Below are 20421 nucleotides of genomic sequence, written 5' to 3' on the forward strand. Positions count from 1 at the left end.
GGAGAGGAAACCTTCTCCTACATCTCGAGAGAAGCTCAAGGCTAACTGGCATGGTTAGAAAAGCATTTGAGGACTCCTCTTTGTTGTTTTTATGCCACAGGAAAAATCAGACTTCAATGGCGCACACAAATCAGATGAGAACTTCCCTTCAACCAACCAATCTGGGAGAAAGACAGAGGACCAGGATTCTGGATGTGTCGAGACAGAGCAGCAGGGAGGGTCTGGAAAAGAAGAAAAAAGAGCTTAAGGTCACAAATGCACTCACGCAGCATGCTCTTGCCCACTCCCTCTTCTGGCATGCATCTGATTGTTGGAGTGGCATTTAATTAATCCTGTCAGAAAAGGTTTAGAAAAAGAAGAGCAGAAGGGAGTGAACAAAATGAAAGAAATAGACAGGGGGAAATGACTCTGTTGGAAGCTCCATTTGCCAACTGAAAAGCAATGAATTTAATTAAAGCAATTTAGTTGGCAAACTAGTTGTTCTAATTTTAACTGTGTTTTGATGCTAAATGGATGCTCGTGCTGGATAAGCTTTCAGATAAATCAGCAGCATGTTCTGAATAAACTATGGCATCTTGGACTGTTATTTGCCCCATTACATTCTGTATCTCTTGTGTTGCAAATCCAGGTGTTGAAAGGAATTGTGAATCCCCTCCCTTTGTAGTAATTATCAAGCCCTTGAGCAAGGTATTCAACTCCTGCAGAGAGGCGCAGGAGAAGACTTGTACAGGTGTTAAAGTGTGTCTAATGCTGTTCCACGGAACAAATCATAAAAGTTCCTGCCCAGAACCAGGCAGGAACAAACATCCTTGAGAATAAAAAGACATTTAAGCCTTGATGTCAAAACAGTACTTTATATTATGAGAGATCACCAAGGGCAAAGGATGTTGGTAGTGGACAGTAAGGATCCATTTCCATTAATATATCCTCGTACATTTTCCAAAAATTAGAGTGCAAAAAGCAGATGTGCTGTTGCACGTTCACCTGCAGAGGCTCTAACAAGACACAGCTTTAACTCTGTTTGGGTAGTCAGAAGACTAGAAAAGCGCTATATAAACTCAAATCCATTTATCATTTTTCTACCACATATGCAATACTATGAAAAAGTCTAAACTCTAAGCAACTGTCATAAGAAAGTGGAACCATAGTCTCTCATGTCTCAAGTTTATGCTGCATAATTGAGAAACATAGGGGCCTGTAGGGGTTCAAATGTGATTTATATTCATGGCTGGCAGAAGTCAGCAACAAAGAGCCAAGTGCAACAAAGCCAAGACAGGACACAACAATGATCTGTGGTTTCCTTTGGAACAGTAGCTGTGCACCCTCTCTAACCACTGTTCTCAATGAAACACGCACAGACAGAAAAACTCTCACGACACAGTAACTCTTTAGTATAGAGCACCTGCAGGTGATTTGTCAGTGTCATGGATTCTTAGACCAGTCGCGTAGACTTAGACTGGACACGATGCTACTTTCATGGAAGTTTGAGTTTTTGATGGGTTTGTATTAAAGAGGTGTTGAATCATCTTGATAATCAATTTTATGGCTGTAGTTTCAACATAGACAGCAGATTTGTGCAGGGAAAGGGAAAAATGTTACATAGGGACAGTCATTTAATGCCACATCACAAACGGTGGGATAGTAAAGGACTGAATTCAGATATGGACTCTGTCTCCCTCTGGTGGAGGACAAGCTGAAGTGCGCTATACTGACCACTATTCCTGCTGTCTTAGGAGACACCTGCATCAAGGATAGTCTCTTTCCTCAACTACAGCTACAGTGTTTACAAAACTACAAGTCCCATAAATCCTCACCTGCCCTTTAATCAGGTTAACCTGAATGTCTTGCTGAAACAGTCACAGTATAGGATGTCTTTAAAAATCAGACTCACGATGAAATCATGGTAAATTTGGCTTATTGATAATTAAGGGAGTTTTTTTAAAACATAGATTAAGAAATAATACAACTTTTATTGACACTTTCAAAATGATATCTCTTATTCTCTGATTTAGAACATGTTCAGCGTCTGTTAATGTTTTCCCTGAATTTTTTTTTTTAGGTTTAGATGAAGACAATTTTAAGGCATAACCTGTAAAAAAAAGTTTAAACACCTTTTTTATTGTGTCACATAATTTAAAATGTCAAAACGCGTTGAAGCTGCATGATCAAAGAGTCTGACGAAGAAATATTTGACTGAGCATCAAAGAGAAACTTAAACCTGCGAGCTAAACCACTCAGATGCTAAGCTAACTATCCTGTGTGTCCTTGCAGTGGCTTCACACTGACACGACTTTGATGACACCTGCCTGTCTAACTTTAGCCAGAAACAACAGAAGAAGAAGACACTGGCGCTGTGACTGGTAGATTGACTTATGTAAGGGAAAACAATGTTCTTCTCGGTTTTTATTTTAGGGTCCCTTTGTTAAAGTTTCTTCCTGCTCAAGCTTTGGTGTCTGAATAGCCTCTCAGCTGTTTGTTGTAATCCTGTAAATAAAGACAATAAATCCTCCTCAGATCCTCTCTGGAGGTCGTCTGCTCGTTCTGTCCGCCTTTAATCTCATCTGTCTGCAGTTTAACCTCCAACATGTCGACTTTAACACAGAATGCAGTGTGTGTATGTGTGTGTGTGTGTGTGTGTGTGTGTGTGAGAGAAAAAGTAAAGAGTAAAAGTAGACTGATTACCTTTACAGTCATCTTAACCTTCAGGGAATAAAAATCAGCTGACAGTAATAACCTGACGATTATAAATCATCTGACAGGCTGTTTTTCGATGTTGTTCTGTTTTAGTGTAGCAACACTTTACTCTCCAGCACAATCACTTCATAATACTTTATATTATTTTACATTACTTTATTTTACTTTAAATTACTTTATTACTAAGCCTACAATGTGTTAACTGTGAAAGAAATACTCAAATGGATTTTAAAAGCCATATTATCATATTAACGGCACCTTTTTTTTTCTTTTTATCTGTGAAAGTGAGTTTTTATTACATAATGTATTTTTTTAAGTTGATGAACTCAAGTGTACACTGTAAAATTCACTGTGTTAAATAAAAGTGCAGCAGGGAGGCAACACATAGTTATCTTGGGGTGAATCTTTTATGAAATTATTGTGGAGTTCTTATATTATTTTATGTTTTCATAGTGTTTGATAGTTTAGCACAAACACTCTGTGGATCCATTTCAACCATCTCTGTTTCAATATTTAACAGTGTGTTTTGTATCTTTCCGCTTTAAACTCAAGACATTTTGCTCTATATGTGACTCTGCTGTTCCAGTTTATTTTACTTTTTAATTATCTCCCTATTAGTGTTATTGTAATAAGCTTTGAAATACAATTATTGGATTATTGCATTGTGCTTTTCATTCATTATTATCCCATTTAAATCACTTTGACTTGTCTTGTTGATCTAAATTTGTCTCAATGACTGATAAGATATTAGCTGTGTATACGTAGTTAGTTTATCTTTTTTATGTCTGTCTGTTTGTTTTTATAGTGCATTTTTATTATTTCTACAGAAAATACTCTTTCCTGTACAAAATGTTGTATCTCTGTGTTATTCAGATGTGTCATTGTGTGTCTATATTTAGTCTGTTATTGTTTAATCCTGATAATGAGCAGGTGTGTAACTTCAACTCTTCATGTCCATGTAAAGAAAAGCGACTTCACACTGAGGACACACTCACATATAAATACACTCAGACTCTTCATATTGTTGATGACAAGGTGGGAAAAAACCTCTGCATGAGTATTTGACTCTCAAAGAATAATCCATACCTTTATTGTTCTGTTAAACTTCAGGTTAATCTTTAAACTTTTCCTGTAGGATCATTCTGCAACAGGAAGGTGAGTCTAAGCTGAGTTCTGGATTCTTTAGAAGTTGTGTAACATTTTCAGTCCTGATATCAAATCTGCCGATACAGAGATCATCTTATAATATAGAATAATATTGGGATCGAATATGTACACAAAGTGTGACCAATCTGTACCTCAGAAACAAAGCAGAGTGTTTGTGGGAGAAAACCTTTTAAACTTGTTATTGTTTGGAAAAGACACTAAAACTATTTAAAGTTTAGAGAAGGCCCATTTTATGTTTCGTATGTAATTTATGTTAAGTGGCAGATGTGAAAAAAAGCTAAAATGTATATAGATATCAATGTATTATTAATAATCTGAATTAATCCTTTTAAATTAGGGTTGAACTATAGGCTACACAATTCATGAAGACTGAATTATCTGTCGTCACCTCAGGAACAAAGCAGTGTTAGGAGAGAAAAAAAACCTAAACTTTGTTTTATTTTAGTGAAATAGTTTCAATTTAGAGTATGACCATTTGATGTTTAGTATGCAACTTTAATAACTTTACGTTAGAAAAATAACTTCTAATAACTTCTAATAAACTAACTAATAAATTTTTTATAACCTAATAAATTTCTTATTGACATGGTAACTTGGCTTTAAAAAGTCCCAACATGAAAATAATCCAAACTCACGTTACGTTAGCTTGTTCCTAAACTGCAGACATTTTTTTTAACTCAACACAACTCCATTTAAAATAATCATGTTAGGGATTTCTGCTTCACTTTATTTCCACTAAGTTCTTTCAAGAAAATTCACTTATTTCTTTGACACATTTTACTATGTTCATGAAGGTGTTTTAGTTTTAACCCCCTGATACCTGAGCAGGTATAAACAGACTGAACTTGTTGTCATAGCAACTGTTTAATCTCCCAACACCTAATAACTTCAGACTGCCGTGGTGACACTGTTCTGACAAAGGACATCAACTTAGAATGAAAATGAAAAGATCATGGTTTTGAAGCTGATCAGTTAGTATGTGATGGATGACTTAAAAAGTAATAAAATGTAAAAAATCAGCTGTTGTTTTTTTTGTGTCACTCAGGTGTGAAAGATGAGCACAGATGGAGAGATGTCCATCTTCGGCACAGCGGCTCAGTTCCTCAGGAAGTCCGAGCGTGAGCGGGTGGAGGCTCAAAGTCGCCCGTTTGACAGCAAGACGGCGTGCTTTGTCATCGACGACAAAGAGCTGTATGTGAAGGCCGAGGTCACAGAGAGAGAGGGCGGGAAAGTGACGGCTAAGACGCAGGACGACAGGGTGGGTGAAGGGTTTAACCAATCAATAACTGCTGATTGATCTGTTAATTAGACAGCGATCACTGATTGGATTTTATTCGTCTTAAATTTAACCTTCAGATTAAACAGCTTTATCATCAGTCACATTTAGTTTTACCTGAAGCAGAAAAAGCTGCCTTTATTCTCTGCAGGACTTGTGATTGTTGAGCATTATGTTTTTAAAACCTTTAGTTCTTTAACTTGCAACATCAAATATTCTTTCATTTTTATAAAACAGTGTTTTGTGTTTTCAGACTGTGACCGTCAAAGAGGATCAGGTGTTTCCCATGAATCCTCCAAAGTTTGATAAGATCGAGGACATGGTCATGATGACGCACCTTCATGAGCCCGCTGTGCTGTTTAACCTGAAGGAGAGATACGCAGCCTGGATGATATACGTATGTATTTTAAAATACAATGTCAGATATATATAATATAAATATAAATATAATGTCAGACAGAGTTTGGTTTAAGAGCGGGAAAAGATGGAAAAAACAATGAGGTGTTCTTTAGCATTTCTAATGTGAATGATTGTACATTTCACAGGAAACTTGAAAAAATATTTATTTGTTCAATCTAAGGTGTAAACGCTAGTCAGAACTCCCAAGGTCCCATATTATGCTTTTCTGGTTTTATATGCCCTTTAATGTGTTTTCCAAGTGTCCTGTGCATGTTTAGGCACATCTATGTGCAAAAATTCGAAGTCCGCAGAAACGCGGCTTCTCCTACCTCCTCCTGTTAGCTGTAGCGTTAGCCGCATGTAACGCTCGGTTCTAGCCCCCCTGGATAAAACTTTGTCAGTGCGGCGTCATTGTCAGTGTGAGATCACTGATCTAAGCCCATTGGCTCGTTGTGGTAAGCCCTGCAGCTCATGTTGAAATTTCCGAGAAGCGTGCTGAGCAACTGACCAATAACGACAAAGCGGATCGGCAGACCAATCAGAGCAGACTTGGCCCACGTGGGGTCTAACATTGTGGGCTCAACAGAGTGCAGCTGACGGACTCAGAGCGTAGAGGGAGCAAGGAGGAGCAGTACATGAAAACAGACACTTTTTTCGAATTTTAGTTATTGTGAACGTACAAAAGTAGGAACATAGATTAAATATATGAACCCCAAAAAGGGCAGAATATAACCTCTTTAAATACACCCTAGGCTAAGCCTTAATAAAGCTATTAAGAGCAACTACGCTAAAAAAAGACAAAATATTTGGCATTATTTGACATAATTTCAACCTATTAACACTAAGAGTCAATACTTAGTTAACAGTTTATGTCTGACATTATCAAAAAGATGAAACTGAACCAAAGCAATGGCACATAAAGAGCTAATAGCTAATTATTTAGCATTCTTAAACATTCTTAAATATGATACAGGTTTATAATTCTCAGAGAGTTGATTGCAGGGTACATTTTTTGGTCAATGTGGTAAGTATGATTCATCTTTTAGAAAAAAGATGTTAAGATACAGCTGTTAACGAGAATCTTTATTCAGGAACACACCAACATAAATGCTAGCTAGCTAGCTACAGTAGCGGTATCAGATATTTTCTTGTGTTCACAGACGTACTCGGGGCTCTTCTGTGTGACGGTGAATCCTTACAAACAGCTGCCAGTCTACAACCCCGAGGTGGTCCGGGCCTACAGAGGAAAGAAGAGGATGGAGGTTCCTCCTCACATCTTTGCTTTGTCTGACAACGCCTACCAGTTCATGCTAACCGGTACGTCAGCTCCCTGACTCAATGCTAACTAATGGCTTTATCACTTTTTCTCATCATGTGTCTTCTTTCATATATTTAGATCGAGAAAATCAGTCTATCCTCATCACGTGAGTTTACAGCACAGTTCACATATAACACATACAACTCAGAATTGAATAAATATAAATGTTCTTTTTATTTTTTAGCGGAGAATCTGGTGCTGGAAAGACTGTCAACACTAAGCGCGTCATTCAGTATTTTGCAACAATTGCAGTTTCTGGAGACAAGAAGAAGGAGATGAGCAGTAAAATTAAGGTGAGCTCACTTTGACGGACTGTAAATTCCTTCTATTTCATAAATGAGTTTTTCAGATTAAGAGTTTCAGAGTTGTTTATTATTACTTAAATGTACATGTTGTATGTTGGTTAAGGGGACTCTGGAGGATCAAATCATCCAGGCTAACCCTCTGCTGGAAGCTTTCGGAAATGCAAAAACAATGAGGAACGACAACTCATCTCGATTTGTGAGTCAGACGGAGGATTTTTTTTTTGATTCAACATGAATTTATTGAAGAATGACACTAAGATTTATTCAATTTTTTTAACAGGGAAAATTTATCCGAATCCACTTTGGCACGACTGGTAAACTGGCCTCTGCCGACATAGAAACATGTGAGTTTATAGACATATTCTGTATATTTATAGACAATGATAAATAATGTCTGTGAACATTAACGGGGATTTTCTTGGTTTTAGATCTGCTGGAGAAGTCGAGGGTGACGTTCCAGCTGGCGGCTGAGAGGAGTTATCACATCTTTTATCAGCTCACCTGCAACAAGAAGCCTGAACTCATCGGTAATGTGATCAATTATGTTGGAGTTATCATTTGATTATTAACCTTCTTGTTTGCCACAGACCGTCATAGAAATATATTTAATTTTATCTCCTTAGAACTGCTTCTCATCACCACAAACCCATATGACTTCACATTTATCAGTCATGGAGAAATCGCTGTGAAGAGCATCGATGATGCCGAGGAGCTGATGGCTACAGACGTGAGTTAAGACACAAAAATATCCTCTTTTTCTTTATTTCTACCTGATGTTTTTTGTTTCCCTTTTTGTGACACAGGAGGCCATCGATATTCTGGGTTTCACCAACGAAGAGAAAATCGGCATCTACAAGCTGACAGGAGCAGTGATGCATTATGGGAACATGAAGTTCAAGCAGAAGCAGCGAGAGGAGCAGGCGGAGCCCGACGGCACCGAGGGTGACGATCATCCATCAGATTGAATCAAAGGAAATAGAAATAATCAGAAAGAAATGAAAGCTCCTGTGAGGATTTATTTGATTGTTTATGAAACATACAAAAATTTTAGTGATTCTTCTCTATGACCTATGAAAGCAAAAGAGATCATCAGCATAAGATAAACCGTATCATGATGAGAGGGTGCAGCTTAGGAGAAAGGTAGGGATAGCAAACCCCAAGTTTTCAGCCAATGAAAATGCTGTGACATTATTTGGGAGGCTAACTTGCTAAAAACAGACTTGAGCGAAATTAACTTCATGCATAAATGTAATAATCTAAGTAAGAGGTACACTTATTTTCTCAAAAAGTGGAGTTGCCCACCCCCTGCTGGACAAATGAAGAAATGCAGGTGTTTTCGCCCCCTCAAACCCTGACGCTCCTTTTTCCGATAAAGAGTCTGTGGCTTAGGGTTGATTTGTTCATTATGACCAAACAAAGAAACGTTTATTATAACTTTAACATTTCATGGTTTGATTTTTATTTTCAGAGGCTGATAAAGCTGCCTACCTAATGGGTCTGAACTCTGCCGACCTGCTGAAAGGACTCTGTTACCCCCGAGTCAAAGTAGGGAACGAGTACGTCACTAAAGGACAGAATGTGCAGCAGGTAAGACTGATTATATGTTACTTAGGTGACATAGCATTTAGTGACTGGACATTCTTTTTTTTTTTTCCTGTTCGGTTGTACTTTTTCAAACTGATGCCAAAAAGACAGCCTGTCAGATTCTTCTCTACTTTGTGTTCTCCGTATAGAAATGATTAGTCATGTCTTTCTTTAACTCTGTCTGCAGGTTTATAACTCCATCGGCGCTCTTGCTAAGTCCGTCTACGAGAAGATGTTTCTGTGGATGGTCATTCGGATCAACCAGCAGCTCGACACCAAACAGTCACGACAACATTTCATCGGCGTCCTCGACATCGCAGGATTTGAAATCTTTGACGTAGGTGTCCAGAGTCTTTAGATGGTAATTCTTCGAACACACTCTATTATTAATTATGTACTTTAATAACAATTGATCTTGATTATTTGTGTTTAGTACAACAGCATGGAGCAGCTCTGCATCAACTTCACCAACGAGAAGCTGCAACAGTTTTTCAACCACCACATGTTCGTGCTGGAACAAGAAGAGTACAAGAAGGAGGGAATCGACTGGGAGTTCATTGACTTTGGGATGGACTTGGCAGCCTGCATCGAGCTCATAGAGAAGGTAGAGGTTCACCTATTGAACATTTTTTATTCAGTTCGTGTTGATTTTAGATCTTAAATGAGTGTTTATGTTGTCATTAATAAACCGTGTGTTTGTAGCCGATGGGGATCTTCTCCATCCTGGAGGAGGAGTGTATGTTTCCCAAATCTACGGACACGTCCTTTAAGAACAAACTGTACGACCAACACATGGGGAAGAACAACTGCTTCCTGAAGCCCAAAACAGTGAAAGGGAAGCCTGAGGCTCACTTCACTCTGATGCATTACGCAGGAACAGTCGACTACAACATCAGCGGCTGGCTGGAGAAGAACAAAGACCCTCTGAGCGAGTCGGTGGTTCAACTCTACCAGAAGTCCTCGGTCAAACTTCTCTCCATGCTGTACGTCAGCTTCTCCGGGTCTGAAGGTACGCTTGTCACATAAAGTCAATATTTCTATAAACTTTGACTTAATGTCATCATTTATTATAAAAAAACTTGACGTTTAATCTGCAGAAACATCAAGTCAATATCCCTCCAGGAGGTTAACAAATACAGATTTGTGTTGATGAATATTAAATAGAATCTAGAAATGCTCAGTGTTTTATACAGTTATTAACGTGTCATTAATGCAGATTGTAATTGTTATTGACCGCTGTCTCTGTGCTTAATGTGTTATTCATGCAGAAGCAGCTGCAGGAGGAGCCAAAAAAGTAGCCAAGAAGAAAGGCGCATCTTTTCAAACTGTGTCAGCGCTGTTCAGGGTACAATGCTAATTTACGCTAGCCGAAATGTTCCTGGCAACATAAAAAACATCACATTTAAATATTTACACACTAAATCTGGGTCTGATTCTTGACACATTCATCTAAATGTCATTAATTTCTTTCAGTCGACAGATCTGATTGTCTGAACATCCAAAAAAGTCAAATAAATGCTACATTTGAATCCCAGAATCTCATTAAATGGCTGAAAGAACCGATAATCTCATAACTGTCAGAAACTGAATGAAATGAAAATGAAATGAAATCTACACTAAATAAAAAAAAGAAACAAATATTCTTCATCATTTCCTTTCAGGAGAATCTTGGGAAGCTCATGACCAATCTGAGAACGACTCATCCTCACTTTGTGCGCTGCCTGATCCCGAATGAGACCAAAACACCAGGTCCTTCTAACGCCCCCCCCCCCCTCTAATCATGTTATAACACCGCAAAACAACACGTGTCAAATTAATTATTGAACCTTTCATCTTAGGTTCCATGGAGAACTTCCTGGTTATTCATCAACTTCGCTGTAACGGCGTTCTGGAGGGAATCCGGATCTGCAGGAAAGGCTTTCCCAGCAGAATCCTGTACGGGGATTTCAAACAGAGGTAGATCAAGTTGAAATAATCCTCACTGTGACGCCTCCATACTGACAGAGTTCACATTTAAATATCTAAGTGTTTGGTCTTCATATTCACAAATGTATGGAGGGCAGCCCGGGTTCCAGTCTGTCATTCCCCTCTCTCTCCTTGATTTCTGACTGTATCCACTGTCCTATCTCTAAATAAAGGAATAAAAAGCCCTAAAATAAACCTTTGTAATATTTGACAGTGTTAAGGCTGTATATACGTATAATTATCCTCCTCTAGATACAGGATCCTGAATGCCAGTGCTGTTCCTGAGGGACAGTTTATGGACAACAAAAAGGCTGCAGAGAAACTTCTGGGCTCCATCGATGTTGATCACACGCAGTACAAGTTTGGACACACAAAGGTTTGAATTATTCTTTTTTACAGACCTCTAAAAGAAGACATGTTTGAAGCTAAATGATCGGCACAGATAAATAACCTGAAGTAAAAAGATGACGGTTGAAATTATGAATATTCTTCTTGGATTTGAAGGTGTTCTTTAAAGCCGGTCTGCTCGGGGCTCTGGAGGAAATGAGAGACGAGCGCCTGGCTCAGGTCGTGACGTCGACTCAAGCTTTGTGTCGAGCCTTCCTCGTCCGGGTCGAGTTCCAGAAGATGATGGCCAGGAAGTAATAATAACTAACGCCTTAAGAGTGAAAACTACATATGGCAAAAAAAAAAGCCTGCTATATCGATGCTTGCAGCTCTGTTAGAAGTCAGCACAAAGCACCAGCATGCTAACATCAGTCTTTTGGATTTAAAACCTCACATTGAATTAAGAGTTCAATGAGCCCATGATCACAACCACCGCTCATTATGTGTTTTATCTCAAATTAAAATGTGTTTCACAAGAAAGTTACAGCATTGTCAGCAGCTCTAGCAGTAATGCTATATGAGCTAAATGCTAATTTTAGCATAACTTGCTCAATGACATTACTACAGTCTGCAGGGACCTGGGTTGGGAAGCGGAGGGTCGCCGGTTCAAGTCAAGTCTCAAGTGCCCTTGAGCTATTCACCAAATCCTGCATGTTGACGGTTTGAGATGCTCATAAGAATATAATGACAAGGCGTAGATCGAGTTGCTAATCCCACTTTCTCTCCGACAGGGAGTCGATCTACACAATCCAGTACAACTTCCGCTCCTTCATGAACGTGAAACACTGGCCCTGGATGAAGCTCTACTTTAAACTCAAACCTCTGCTGAAGAGCGCTGAAGTCGAGAAGGAAATGGTTCAAATGAAGGAAGATTTCACAAAACTCAAAGAAGACCTGAGCAAATCTGACAACAGGCGCCGAGAGCTGGAGGAGAAGATGGTCTCCATCGTACAGGAGAAGAACGACCTGCTGCTGCAGGTCCAGGCTGTAAGTCTGCTCTGTCTCTGCTCTGTTATTAAGATGAATTAACCATATATTATCTGTTTAACTCTGACTTATTCTATCAGGAGGCAGACAGCCTCCAGGACGCAGAGGAGAGGTGTGAAGGACTCATTAAGAGTAAAATCCAGCTGGAGGCCAAACTGAAGGAGGTCTCAGAGCGGCTGGAGGATGAGGAGGAGGTGAATGCCGAGCTGACGGCCAAGAAGAGGAAGCTGGAGGACGAGAGCTCCGAACTGAAGAGAGACATCGATGACTTGGAGCTCACCTTAGCCAAAGTGGAGAAGGAGAAACACGCTGTGGAAAACAAAGTAAGGGATTCGTATATGGGCAGACTCCTGATGACGTATCATCATGTTAAAGAGGATTGATGACATCATTTCTGATTGTTTAGGTGAAAAATCTGACTGAAGAACTCATGAGTCAGGATGAAAACATCAGCAAGCTGTCAAAGGAGAAGAAAGCTCTGCAGGAGGCTCATCAGCAGACGTTAGACGACCTGCAGGCCGAGGAGGACAAACTGAATGCTGTGAGCAAAGCCAGGACCAAACTGGAACAGCAGGTGGACGAGGTGAGATCGCTTCAATCCACATTATCACTGTCATTAACATCTTGTGTATATGTTTCAACTTGTTTAGAAGAAGTATTAACATATAGATATATCAACACGTTGTCAACATATGCTTTAGAGACGTTTAACATGGTGGTTTTAGACATTATATCGATGTTTATATGTTATTAGAATATGATATGTTGATGTTTAACATGGTGGTTTTAGATGGAGGCGTCTCTGGAACAAGAGAAGAAGATCCGGATGGATCTGGAGCGAGGGAAGAGGAAGCTGGAGGGAGATCTGAAACTGTCTCAGGAGTCCATCATGGATTTAGAGAACGAGAAGCAGCAGCTGGACGAGAAGATGAAGAAGTAAGTCTTTGGAGAAAAACCTGGTGCTTTGGACGGAGGTCTACATTTTTACTGTTGTGTTGTGTTGGTGGTTTCCTTGGCGATGGTCTGAAACTTAACATATTTCATGTGTATAGTATACAATTGTTGAAATCTCAGCTAAGTTACACTCTGACTCAGTAGACTAAGTAGACTCGGGGGTGTCTCAATTGGAAGGTCTCAGTCGATCCTACCTCCTGCACTTCTCTTATTGATTTGTCTTTGGGCAAGACACTGAACCTCAAAGTGTTCCCAATGGAATTAACAGCGGCATGTATGAATGGGATTAATGAATACTGAGGCACTTCTCATAGCGGCCTCTATTTTTTTTTTTACCTGTGATGGATTTAAATTCATAGGAAGTTATATTTTCCAGGAAAGACTTTGAGTTGTCTCAGCTGCAGTCGAAGGTGGAGGACGAACAATCTCTGGGTGTTCAGCTGCAGAAAAAAATCAAAGAGCTTCAGGTGAGGATTCAGACTGGTTTCATTTTGAAGTGATATAAAAAAAGAGAAATGACAAAAGACATTTTTATCATACCTTTCTGATCTTCATCTTCATCTTCAGGCTCGGATCGAGGAGCTGGAGGAGGAGATCGAGGCGGAGCGTTCGGCTCGAGCCAAAGTGGAGAAGCAGCGATGTGACCTCTCCAGAGAGCTGGAGGAGGTGAGCGAGCGTCTGGAGGAGGCGGGAGGAGCGACGGCAGCTCAGGCCGAGATGAACAAAAAGAGGGAGGCGGAGTTTTTGAAGCTGCGCAGAGACCTGGAGGAGAGTTCGCTTCAACACGAGGCCACGTCCGCCGGGCTGAGGAAGAAACACGCCGACAGCACGGCCGAGCTCGGGGAGCAGCTGGACAACATCCAGAGGGTGCGACAGAAACTTGAGAAGGAAAAGAGCGAGCTGAGGCTGGAGCTGGACGACTTGGCCAGCAACATGGAGAGCACGGCCAAGGCAAAGGTCAGCCTTTAAAATTCTGCCTGTTTTTTTTATTGTTATTATTATTTGGTCCATTTATACACTTTATGTAATACATCTTCACTTTTTAACTCAAGATCAACTTAGAGAAAATGTGCCGCTCGCTGGAGGATCAACTGAACGAGGTGAAAACTAAAGAGGACGAGCATCAGAGGCTCATCAATGATCTGTCCAGTCAGAGAGCTCGAATGCAGTCAGAAAACGGTGAGAAATATTCCATCACATCTGAGAAAATAAACCAATCACTTACGCGTGGAAGAGCGTCAGGAGAAGGAGGAAGGTTTCTTTGTTTTGCCAATTTGAGAATAAATTCAAACTTTCAGTATCTGTATAATTTCTTTTTCATTTCTGCTTTTTTCTACGTTTGTCATCCAGCTGAAATGTCTCGTCAGCTTGAAGAAAAAGAGTCTTTAATGTCACAGTTAACCAGAGGGAAACAGGCGTTCATTCAGCAGATAGAGGAGCTAAAAAGACTCCATGAGGAGGAGGGGAAGGTGAGCTCAAGTTAATTAAAGAGTCAATGTTGGAGTATTGATCGGAGAAAACTGAAGTTATACGGAACATAGAGACAATAACATTTTGAAGTTTGGTCGTACTTTTAGAGTTTTAAAGTTGAAATGTTTCTGCTGCTCTGTCCCTTCAGGCGAAGAGCGCTCTGGCTCATGCTCTGCAATCGTCTCGTCATGACTGCGAGCTGCTCAGGGAGCAGTACGAGGAGGAGCAGGAGGCCAAAGCCGAGCTTCATCGCTGCCTGTCCAAGGCCAACAGCGACGTGTCTCAGTGGAGAAACAAATATGAGACGGATGCTATCCAACGCACCGAGGAGCTCGAGGAGGCCAAGTGAGAGAAACAAACTCGTCACCCTTTAAACAGGATGATTATTTAATGGTTTTATTTAATGCAGGTTAACAGGATGTGATCTGGTCTCATGATGTGTGTGTGTGTGTGTGTGTGTGTGTGTGTGTGTGTGTGTGTGTGTGTGTGTGTGTGTGTGTGTCCACCTGCAGGAAGAAGCTGGCGCTGCGTCTGCAGGAAGCAGAGGAAGCGGTGGAGGCGGTGAACTCCAAATGTTCATCTCTGGAGAAGACGAAGCAGCGTCTGCAGGGGGAGGTGGACGATTTAATGATGGACGTGGAGAGATCGAATGCTGCTGCAGCTGCTCTGGACAAGAAGCAGAGAAACTTTGACAAGGTTTGACATTTACACCATGTTTATGACAGAATTCATCAAGTGTTGTTTAAAATGCACGCTGAGGATTTGTTTCCACCTAGTTTAAAATGCCAGAAAAGTTCTAGAAAAGCGTCATTACTTTTGTCCACATTATGTCCAGATGTTCTCCTCACCTGGTTAAATAAATACTGAGCTGCAGTGTCCTTCCTGCAGGTTCTGTCTGAGTGGAAGCAGAAGTACGAGGAGGGTCAAGCGGAGCTGGAGTCGGCCGTCAAAGAAGCTCGAGGTTTGGGAACGGAGATCTTTAAGATGAAGAATGCCTTCGAGGAATGTCTGGAACAACTGGAGACGCTCAAGCGAGAAAATAAAAACTTGCAGCGTACGTCGGCACCCTCCTCTTCCTCTCATCCTGAAAACAGAAAATGTTTTTTTTAAAAGGTGGAGAAAGTAAAAACTTTTCACTCTCTGTTTCCAGAGGAAATTATGGATCTGACAGAGCAGCTGGGAGAAACGGGGAAAACCATCCACGAGCTGGAGAAGTCGAAGAAACAAGCCGAGCAGGAGAAACTGGAGGCTCAGACGTCTCTGGAGGAGGCTGAGGTGATGGAAAAGAAAAAGAAGAAAAACAGATTAAATTTAGCATAATTTATTTAACATGACTAAACACTGTCCAAAACCATAATGACTATTTAATTGCGGTTTGAAGCAGTTCATAACATTCATCAATAATGAAATGAACAGCTTCAGTGCTGTGTGGCCGCTTGACTTTCAATAAACCTTAATCAACCAGGATGATCTTCATAAACGCAAAAATTGACTAGACAAATGACTGGAATAACAGTTAACCTCAGGTTTTATGATTGAAACGTAGCAATCATCAGAGGTCAATTCTGACTTATTTTGCACATGCTCATAATCCTAATTTTAACATCTCAAGAGATTCACTTATCGTCTTCTCCCAGGCCTCCCTGGAGCACGAAGAGTCCAAGATCCTGCGAGTCCAGCTGGAGCTGAACCAGGTGAAATCGGAGGTTGACAAAAAGGTCTCAGAGAAAGACGAAGAGATCGAGCAGCTCAAGAGAAACAGTCAGAGGATCGTCGACACCATGCAGACGAACCTGGACGCCGAGGTCCGCAGCAGGAACGACGCTCTGAGACTGAAGAAGAAGATGGAGGGCGACCTGAACGAGATGGAGATCCAGCTGAGCCACGCCAACAGGCAGGCTGCCGAGTCCCAGAAACAGCTGAGGAACCTACAGGGACAACTCAAAGTAAACACAGAAACATTAATAATGAGTGTAACATCCAGGGACAGCTCAATGAGACAGATAATACATATGTTTTAACATTTGTTAATTCATCAAGGAGAAACATTTAAGAGGAACAAGACAGTCTGAGAACACAGAGCTGTTATTACTTCTATCCAAACAGGAAGTACAGATTCACCTGGACGACGCTCTGAGGAGCAGCGAGGACATGAAGGAGCAGGTGGCGCTGTCGGAGAGAAGGAGTAACCTCCTGCAGGCGGAGATGGAGGAGCTCCGAGGAGCTCTGGAGCAAACGGAGAGGAGCCGCAAGCTGGCAGAGCAGGAGCTGCTGGACGCCAGCGAGAGGCTGCAGCTGCTGCACTCACAGGTATAAAATATATGTCGAAATATAATCAACCTTCACCAAATTGGACTTGTTTGCTTTTGTAGTTCATAAAGATGAATCTGTATCAATTTCAGCCTGTTTCATAAAGAGTTAAAAACTTCTCTCATGAGCCTTAAAGTCTTATTTTATGTATGATTATCTTCCTTTACATTTCATGTCCAATGACGTTACATCTGTCCAACAGAACACCAGTCTGCTGAACAGTCGGAAGAAGCTGGAGGCTGATCTGTCGAATATTCAGGCTGAGATGGACGACAGCGTCCAGACAGCGAGGAACGCTGAGGAGAAAGCTAAAAAGGCCGTCACTGATGTAAAGAGGATTAAAGATTTATCCTTAATGTTAAAACAAATATGATACATTTTCTATTTGCTATTTAAAGATCATATTCTCTGCTGCACAAACACAAATCTAGTTATTAGTTATTGTACTTCTCATTGCAGGCGGCCATGATGGCTGAGGAGCTGAAGAAGGAGCAGGACACGTGTGCGCACCTGGAGAGGATGAAAAAGAACCTGGAGGTGACGGTGAAGGACCTGCAGCAGCGACTGGACGAGGCCGAAAACATCGCCATGAAGGGCGGGAAGAAGCAGCTGCAGAAGCTGGAAGCTCGGGTGACGAGTCGTTGTTTTAACTCAGTTATCAAAACTTTTCTCTGCTTCTGTTGGAATCCTTTTTTTACTATTTCTTTATATCATAGTGGTTAGCGATGTTGCCTCACCGCTAGAAGGTTCCTGGTTCAAACCCCAGTCTGACAGGAGCTTCTCTGTGGGGAGTTTGTATGTTCTCCCTGTTCATTCCTGGGTTCCTCCTACAGTCCAAATTTTGATTTAACCTTTATTTAACCAGGTTGGTCCCACTGAGATTAAAAACCTCTTTTTCAAGGGAGACCTGGTCAAGACAGGCAGCAGCAAAAACACAAAGTTACAGACGGAAATACAAAGAGAGACAAAGTACAATTTACAAAGCACTAAATTTTGGATTAAAATGGAACCATCTATGAGTCATATCTGGGAATCAGTTGTTCAAACAGCCGAGCTGAAACATCGACATCCTATAGAATCTGCTTCCATGTCGTTCATTTTAGATTTTAAAACATTTACGGACAACATGTAAGTCATTATGCAACAGATTCTAGGCTGAGGGTGCAACAGAACCCAAAAGCCCTTTTCACAATTTCTGTCCTAGCGTTTGGGACAGAGAGCATAAAGACGTCCTGAGAACACAAAGAATACTGTCTGGTTCTTCTCTGCGTGATAAAAACACATAGATGAGAGATGCTCGTTAGGTTAATGAGTGACTCTAGATTCCCCGTAGGTGTGAATGTGAGTGTGACTGGCTGTCTGTCTCTAGATCTTAATGTCATGTATTAAGTTAACTAACTGTCTTTAAATGTCAAACTTTTTGTCTGCAGGTTCGCGAACTGGAGAACGAGGTGGAAGCTGAACAGAGACACGGATCAGACGCTGTGAAAGGAGTGCGTAAACTGGAGCGCAGGATTAAAGAGCTCACCTATCAGGTAAACTGTCAACATACCTGCTGCAATTTTTCATCTGAAAGTTATAAAATTAAGAGTCTCAATTGTCAGTCAGAAGTGAAAAAGTCTTCAGGTCATTTAGTCATGTATAGGTAGAAACACATTCTGAAAATACTTGAACTGTAGTGAGATAAAAAAGTGATCAATCGTCTGACTGTGACATGTTCATGTTCCTCGACTCATGAGTTCAACTTTCATTTGTGACCTCGTCTATTAGCAGGATTTCTATCCAAGATGTTTCTGATCAACAATGCTATACTATAACAAACTCCCATGAGTCCTCACTAATTCATGACATCATCCAGTTTACTCTTCAGTCGTTGTTTGTTATTTTGTGTTAACACAAATGTCGTGTCGGATCTGAACTTTTTCTGTATTAGAGTCAGATCTAAATAAGACAAACAAGCTGACAGATGGCGGCAGAGAGCTGCCTTTAGATTTGAAGGGAGTGCTGTGTCAGCTGTTACTGGAGCTTCCTCCTTTCCAAAAAGGTCTGTCTCTGTAGATATCTGTTTGACAATGTTGTCAGTGCATGAGATATCACAATCTGGATAAGTTTATTTGATTTTTCCTGTTCAGTCTGATGAAGATAAGAAGAACATGATGAGGCTGCAGGAGCTGGTGGACAAACTGCAGCTGAAGGTCAAAGTGTACAAGAGACAAGCTGAGGAGGCTGTGAGTCCCTTTATACCCATCACTGTCTGAATTTATTATTATTATTCATTTATTTATTTAATTATTTCGCAGTCAAAATCCAGGTCTGACTCATTACTTTTAAAATGATAAGTATTAATCCTATTATTATTGTGTTTTTATATTTATTATAATTGTATTATCTGTATCAGTTTCTGATTGTATTTTTATTATGAATTACTTGTATTATTGTTATAATTGTAATAAAAGTAGAAGAAGTAGAAGAAGTAGTAGCAGTTGTAGAATTTAATTATCAATTTTATCAGTCGTGTCGATTAAAATGTGTTTTAATCATTGCTTGGCCCTCGTTGTGTTGTATTCATGGGGCCACACAAGGGCGCTAGTGTGCATCTCAGTGCTGATTTACTCACAGGGCCTTCTCACCACTCCTCCAAAACCACTCCTTACCCACTTTCAGTTTGCATATTTTGGGTAGGATGTAAAATCCAAATTGCCCTTTAAGATCAGCAGAATTTACATCTGAATTTTTTATCAACCGCTTTTTACATATTATTAGCTTTTTTGTTATTGCTTTTTAATTCTTAATTATTGGTTACAGGAGGAGCAGGCCAACACTCACCTGTCAAAGCTGAGGAAGGTGCAGCACGAGTTGGAGGAGGCCGAGGAGCGAGCCGACATCGCAGAGTCTCAGGTCAACAAGATGAAGGTGAAGAGTCGAGACCTGAACAAGGTGAGTCAGTCTACCTGTGGTCATCTTTGACTTCTGAAACACTCATTCTTGTGATGATTTGAGTCATATTCATCCTCATGAACAAACATCATGTCCTTTCCCTCTCATTTTCTTACTTTCAGAACAAAGACAGCGGAGAGTAGTCTCTGGTCGCCATGGTGACGATCAAGTCTGCTGTGTGTGTAAGATAGTCTGCAACATACTCTTAACATGTATTTATCTATTTTGCTTTTAAAGTCTTCATGTGCTTGTGTCATCCTTCAGATTATTCTATTTCCAGGATGTTCTGAAGTGCGACCAGCAGATTAAAAACAGAAATACGTTCATACAAATGAAGAGCTGGAAAGTGGATCCAGACTCTCAGACAGGCTAAAGCTAGGCCTGCTGTGATCTGCTATCTTACTTTTCACACACACAACATGTGAATGGAATTGTATGTTTGAATAAGAAACCAACACTAGAGGGCGCCAAACAGACTTTTAATCCCTACATTGTGGCTTTAAAAAAAGATAGTTAATAATGATGATGGTGTTGTTGTGTAGCTGATGTATGTTGCCTTCATTATAATAAATATGTGTTAAAAAATACTGTCTGTGGTTTCATTGATTTATACGTTGTATACTGTATATGAAGGATTATTTTGTACCGGTTTAATTAGATGTGATCAA

The 20421-nt window shown here is 40.4% G+C and overlaps 1 protein-coding gene across 1 annotated transcript; it reads left to right on the forward strand.

Moving 5' to 3' along the window:
- The first annotated feature begins 4915 nt into the window (after positions 1 to 4915).
- Positions 4916 to 20326, forward strand: LOC109995741 (myosin-1B-like). The gene is made up of 39 exons (XM_065964840.1): positions 4916 to 5119; positions 5391 to 5534; positions 6697 to 6853; positions 6933 to 6960; positions 7039 to 7147; positions 7263 to 7355; positions 7440 to 7503; positions 7588 to 7686; positions 7783 to 7886; positions 7963 to 8101; positions 8628 to 8746; positions 8931 to 9080; positions 9177 to 9347; positions 9446 to 9752; positions 10012 to 10088; positions 10405 to 10492; positions 10582 to 10699; positions 10961 to 11084; positions 11213 to 11349; positions 11827 to 12082; positions 12163 to 12405; positions 12489 to 12665; positions 12873 to 13018; positions 13413 to 13503; positions 13604 to 13993; positions 14089 to 14215; positions 14387 to 14505; positions 14655 to 14851; positions 15019 to 15202; positions 15395 to 15560; positions 15657 to 15781; positions 16144 to 16452; positions 16613 to 16816; positions 17019 to 17144; positions 17276 to 17446; positions 18247 to 18351; positions 18949 to 19044; positions 19622 to 19753; positions 19876 to 20326. The coding sequence occupies exons 1-39, from the start codon at positions 4916 to 4918 to the stop codon at positions 19894 to 19896; spliced, it is 5817 nt and encodes a 1938-aa protein (XP_065820912.1). The 3' UTR covers positions 19897 to 20326.
- Positions 20327 to 20421: the final 95 nt, after the last annotated feature.

The sequence above is a fragment of the Labrus bergylta genome, chromosome 16 (genome assembly GCF_963930695.1).
Source record: "Labrus bergylta chromosome 16, fLabBer1.1, whole genome shotgun sequence".
NCBI lineage: Eukaryota > Metazoa > Chordata > Actinopteri > Labriformes > Labridae > Labrus > Labrus bergylta.

Coding starts and splice junctions, on each gene's coding strand:
- LOC109995741 (XM_065964840.1), top strand. CDS start 4,916: ATGAGCACAGATGGAGAGATGTCCATCTTCGGCACAGCGGCTCAGTTC. Junction 12,406..12,488: donor AACACGCTGTGGAAAACAAA/GTAAGGGATTCG, acceptor CTGATTGTTTAG/GTGAAAAATCTGACTGAAGA. Junction 14,216..14,386: donor TCGAATGCAGTCAGAAAACG/GTGAGAAATATT, acceptor TTTGTCATCCAG/CTGAAATGTCTCGTCAGCTT.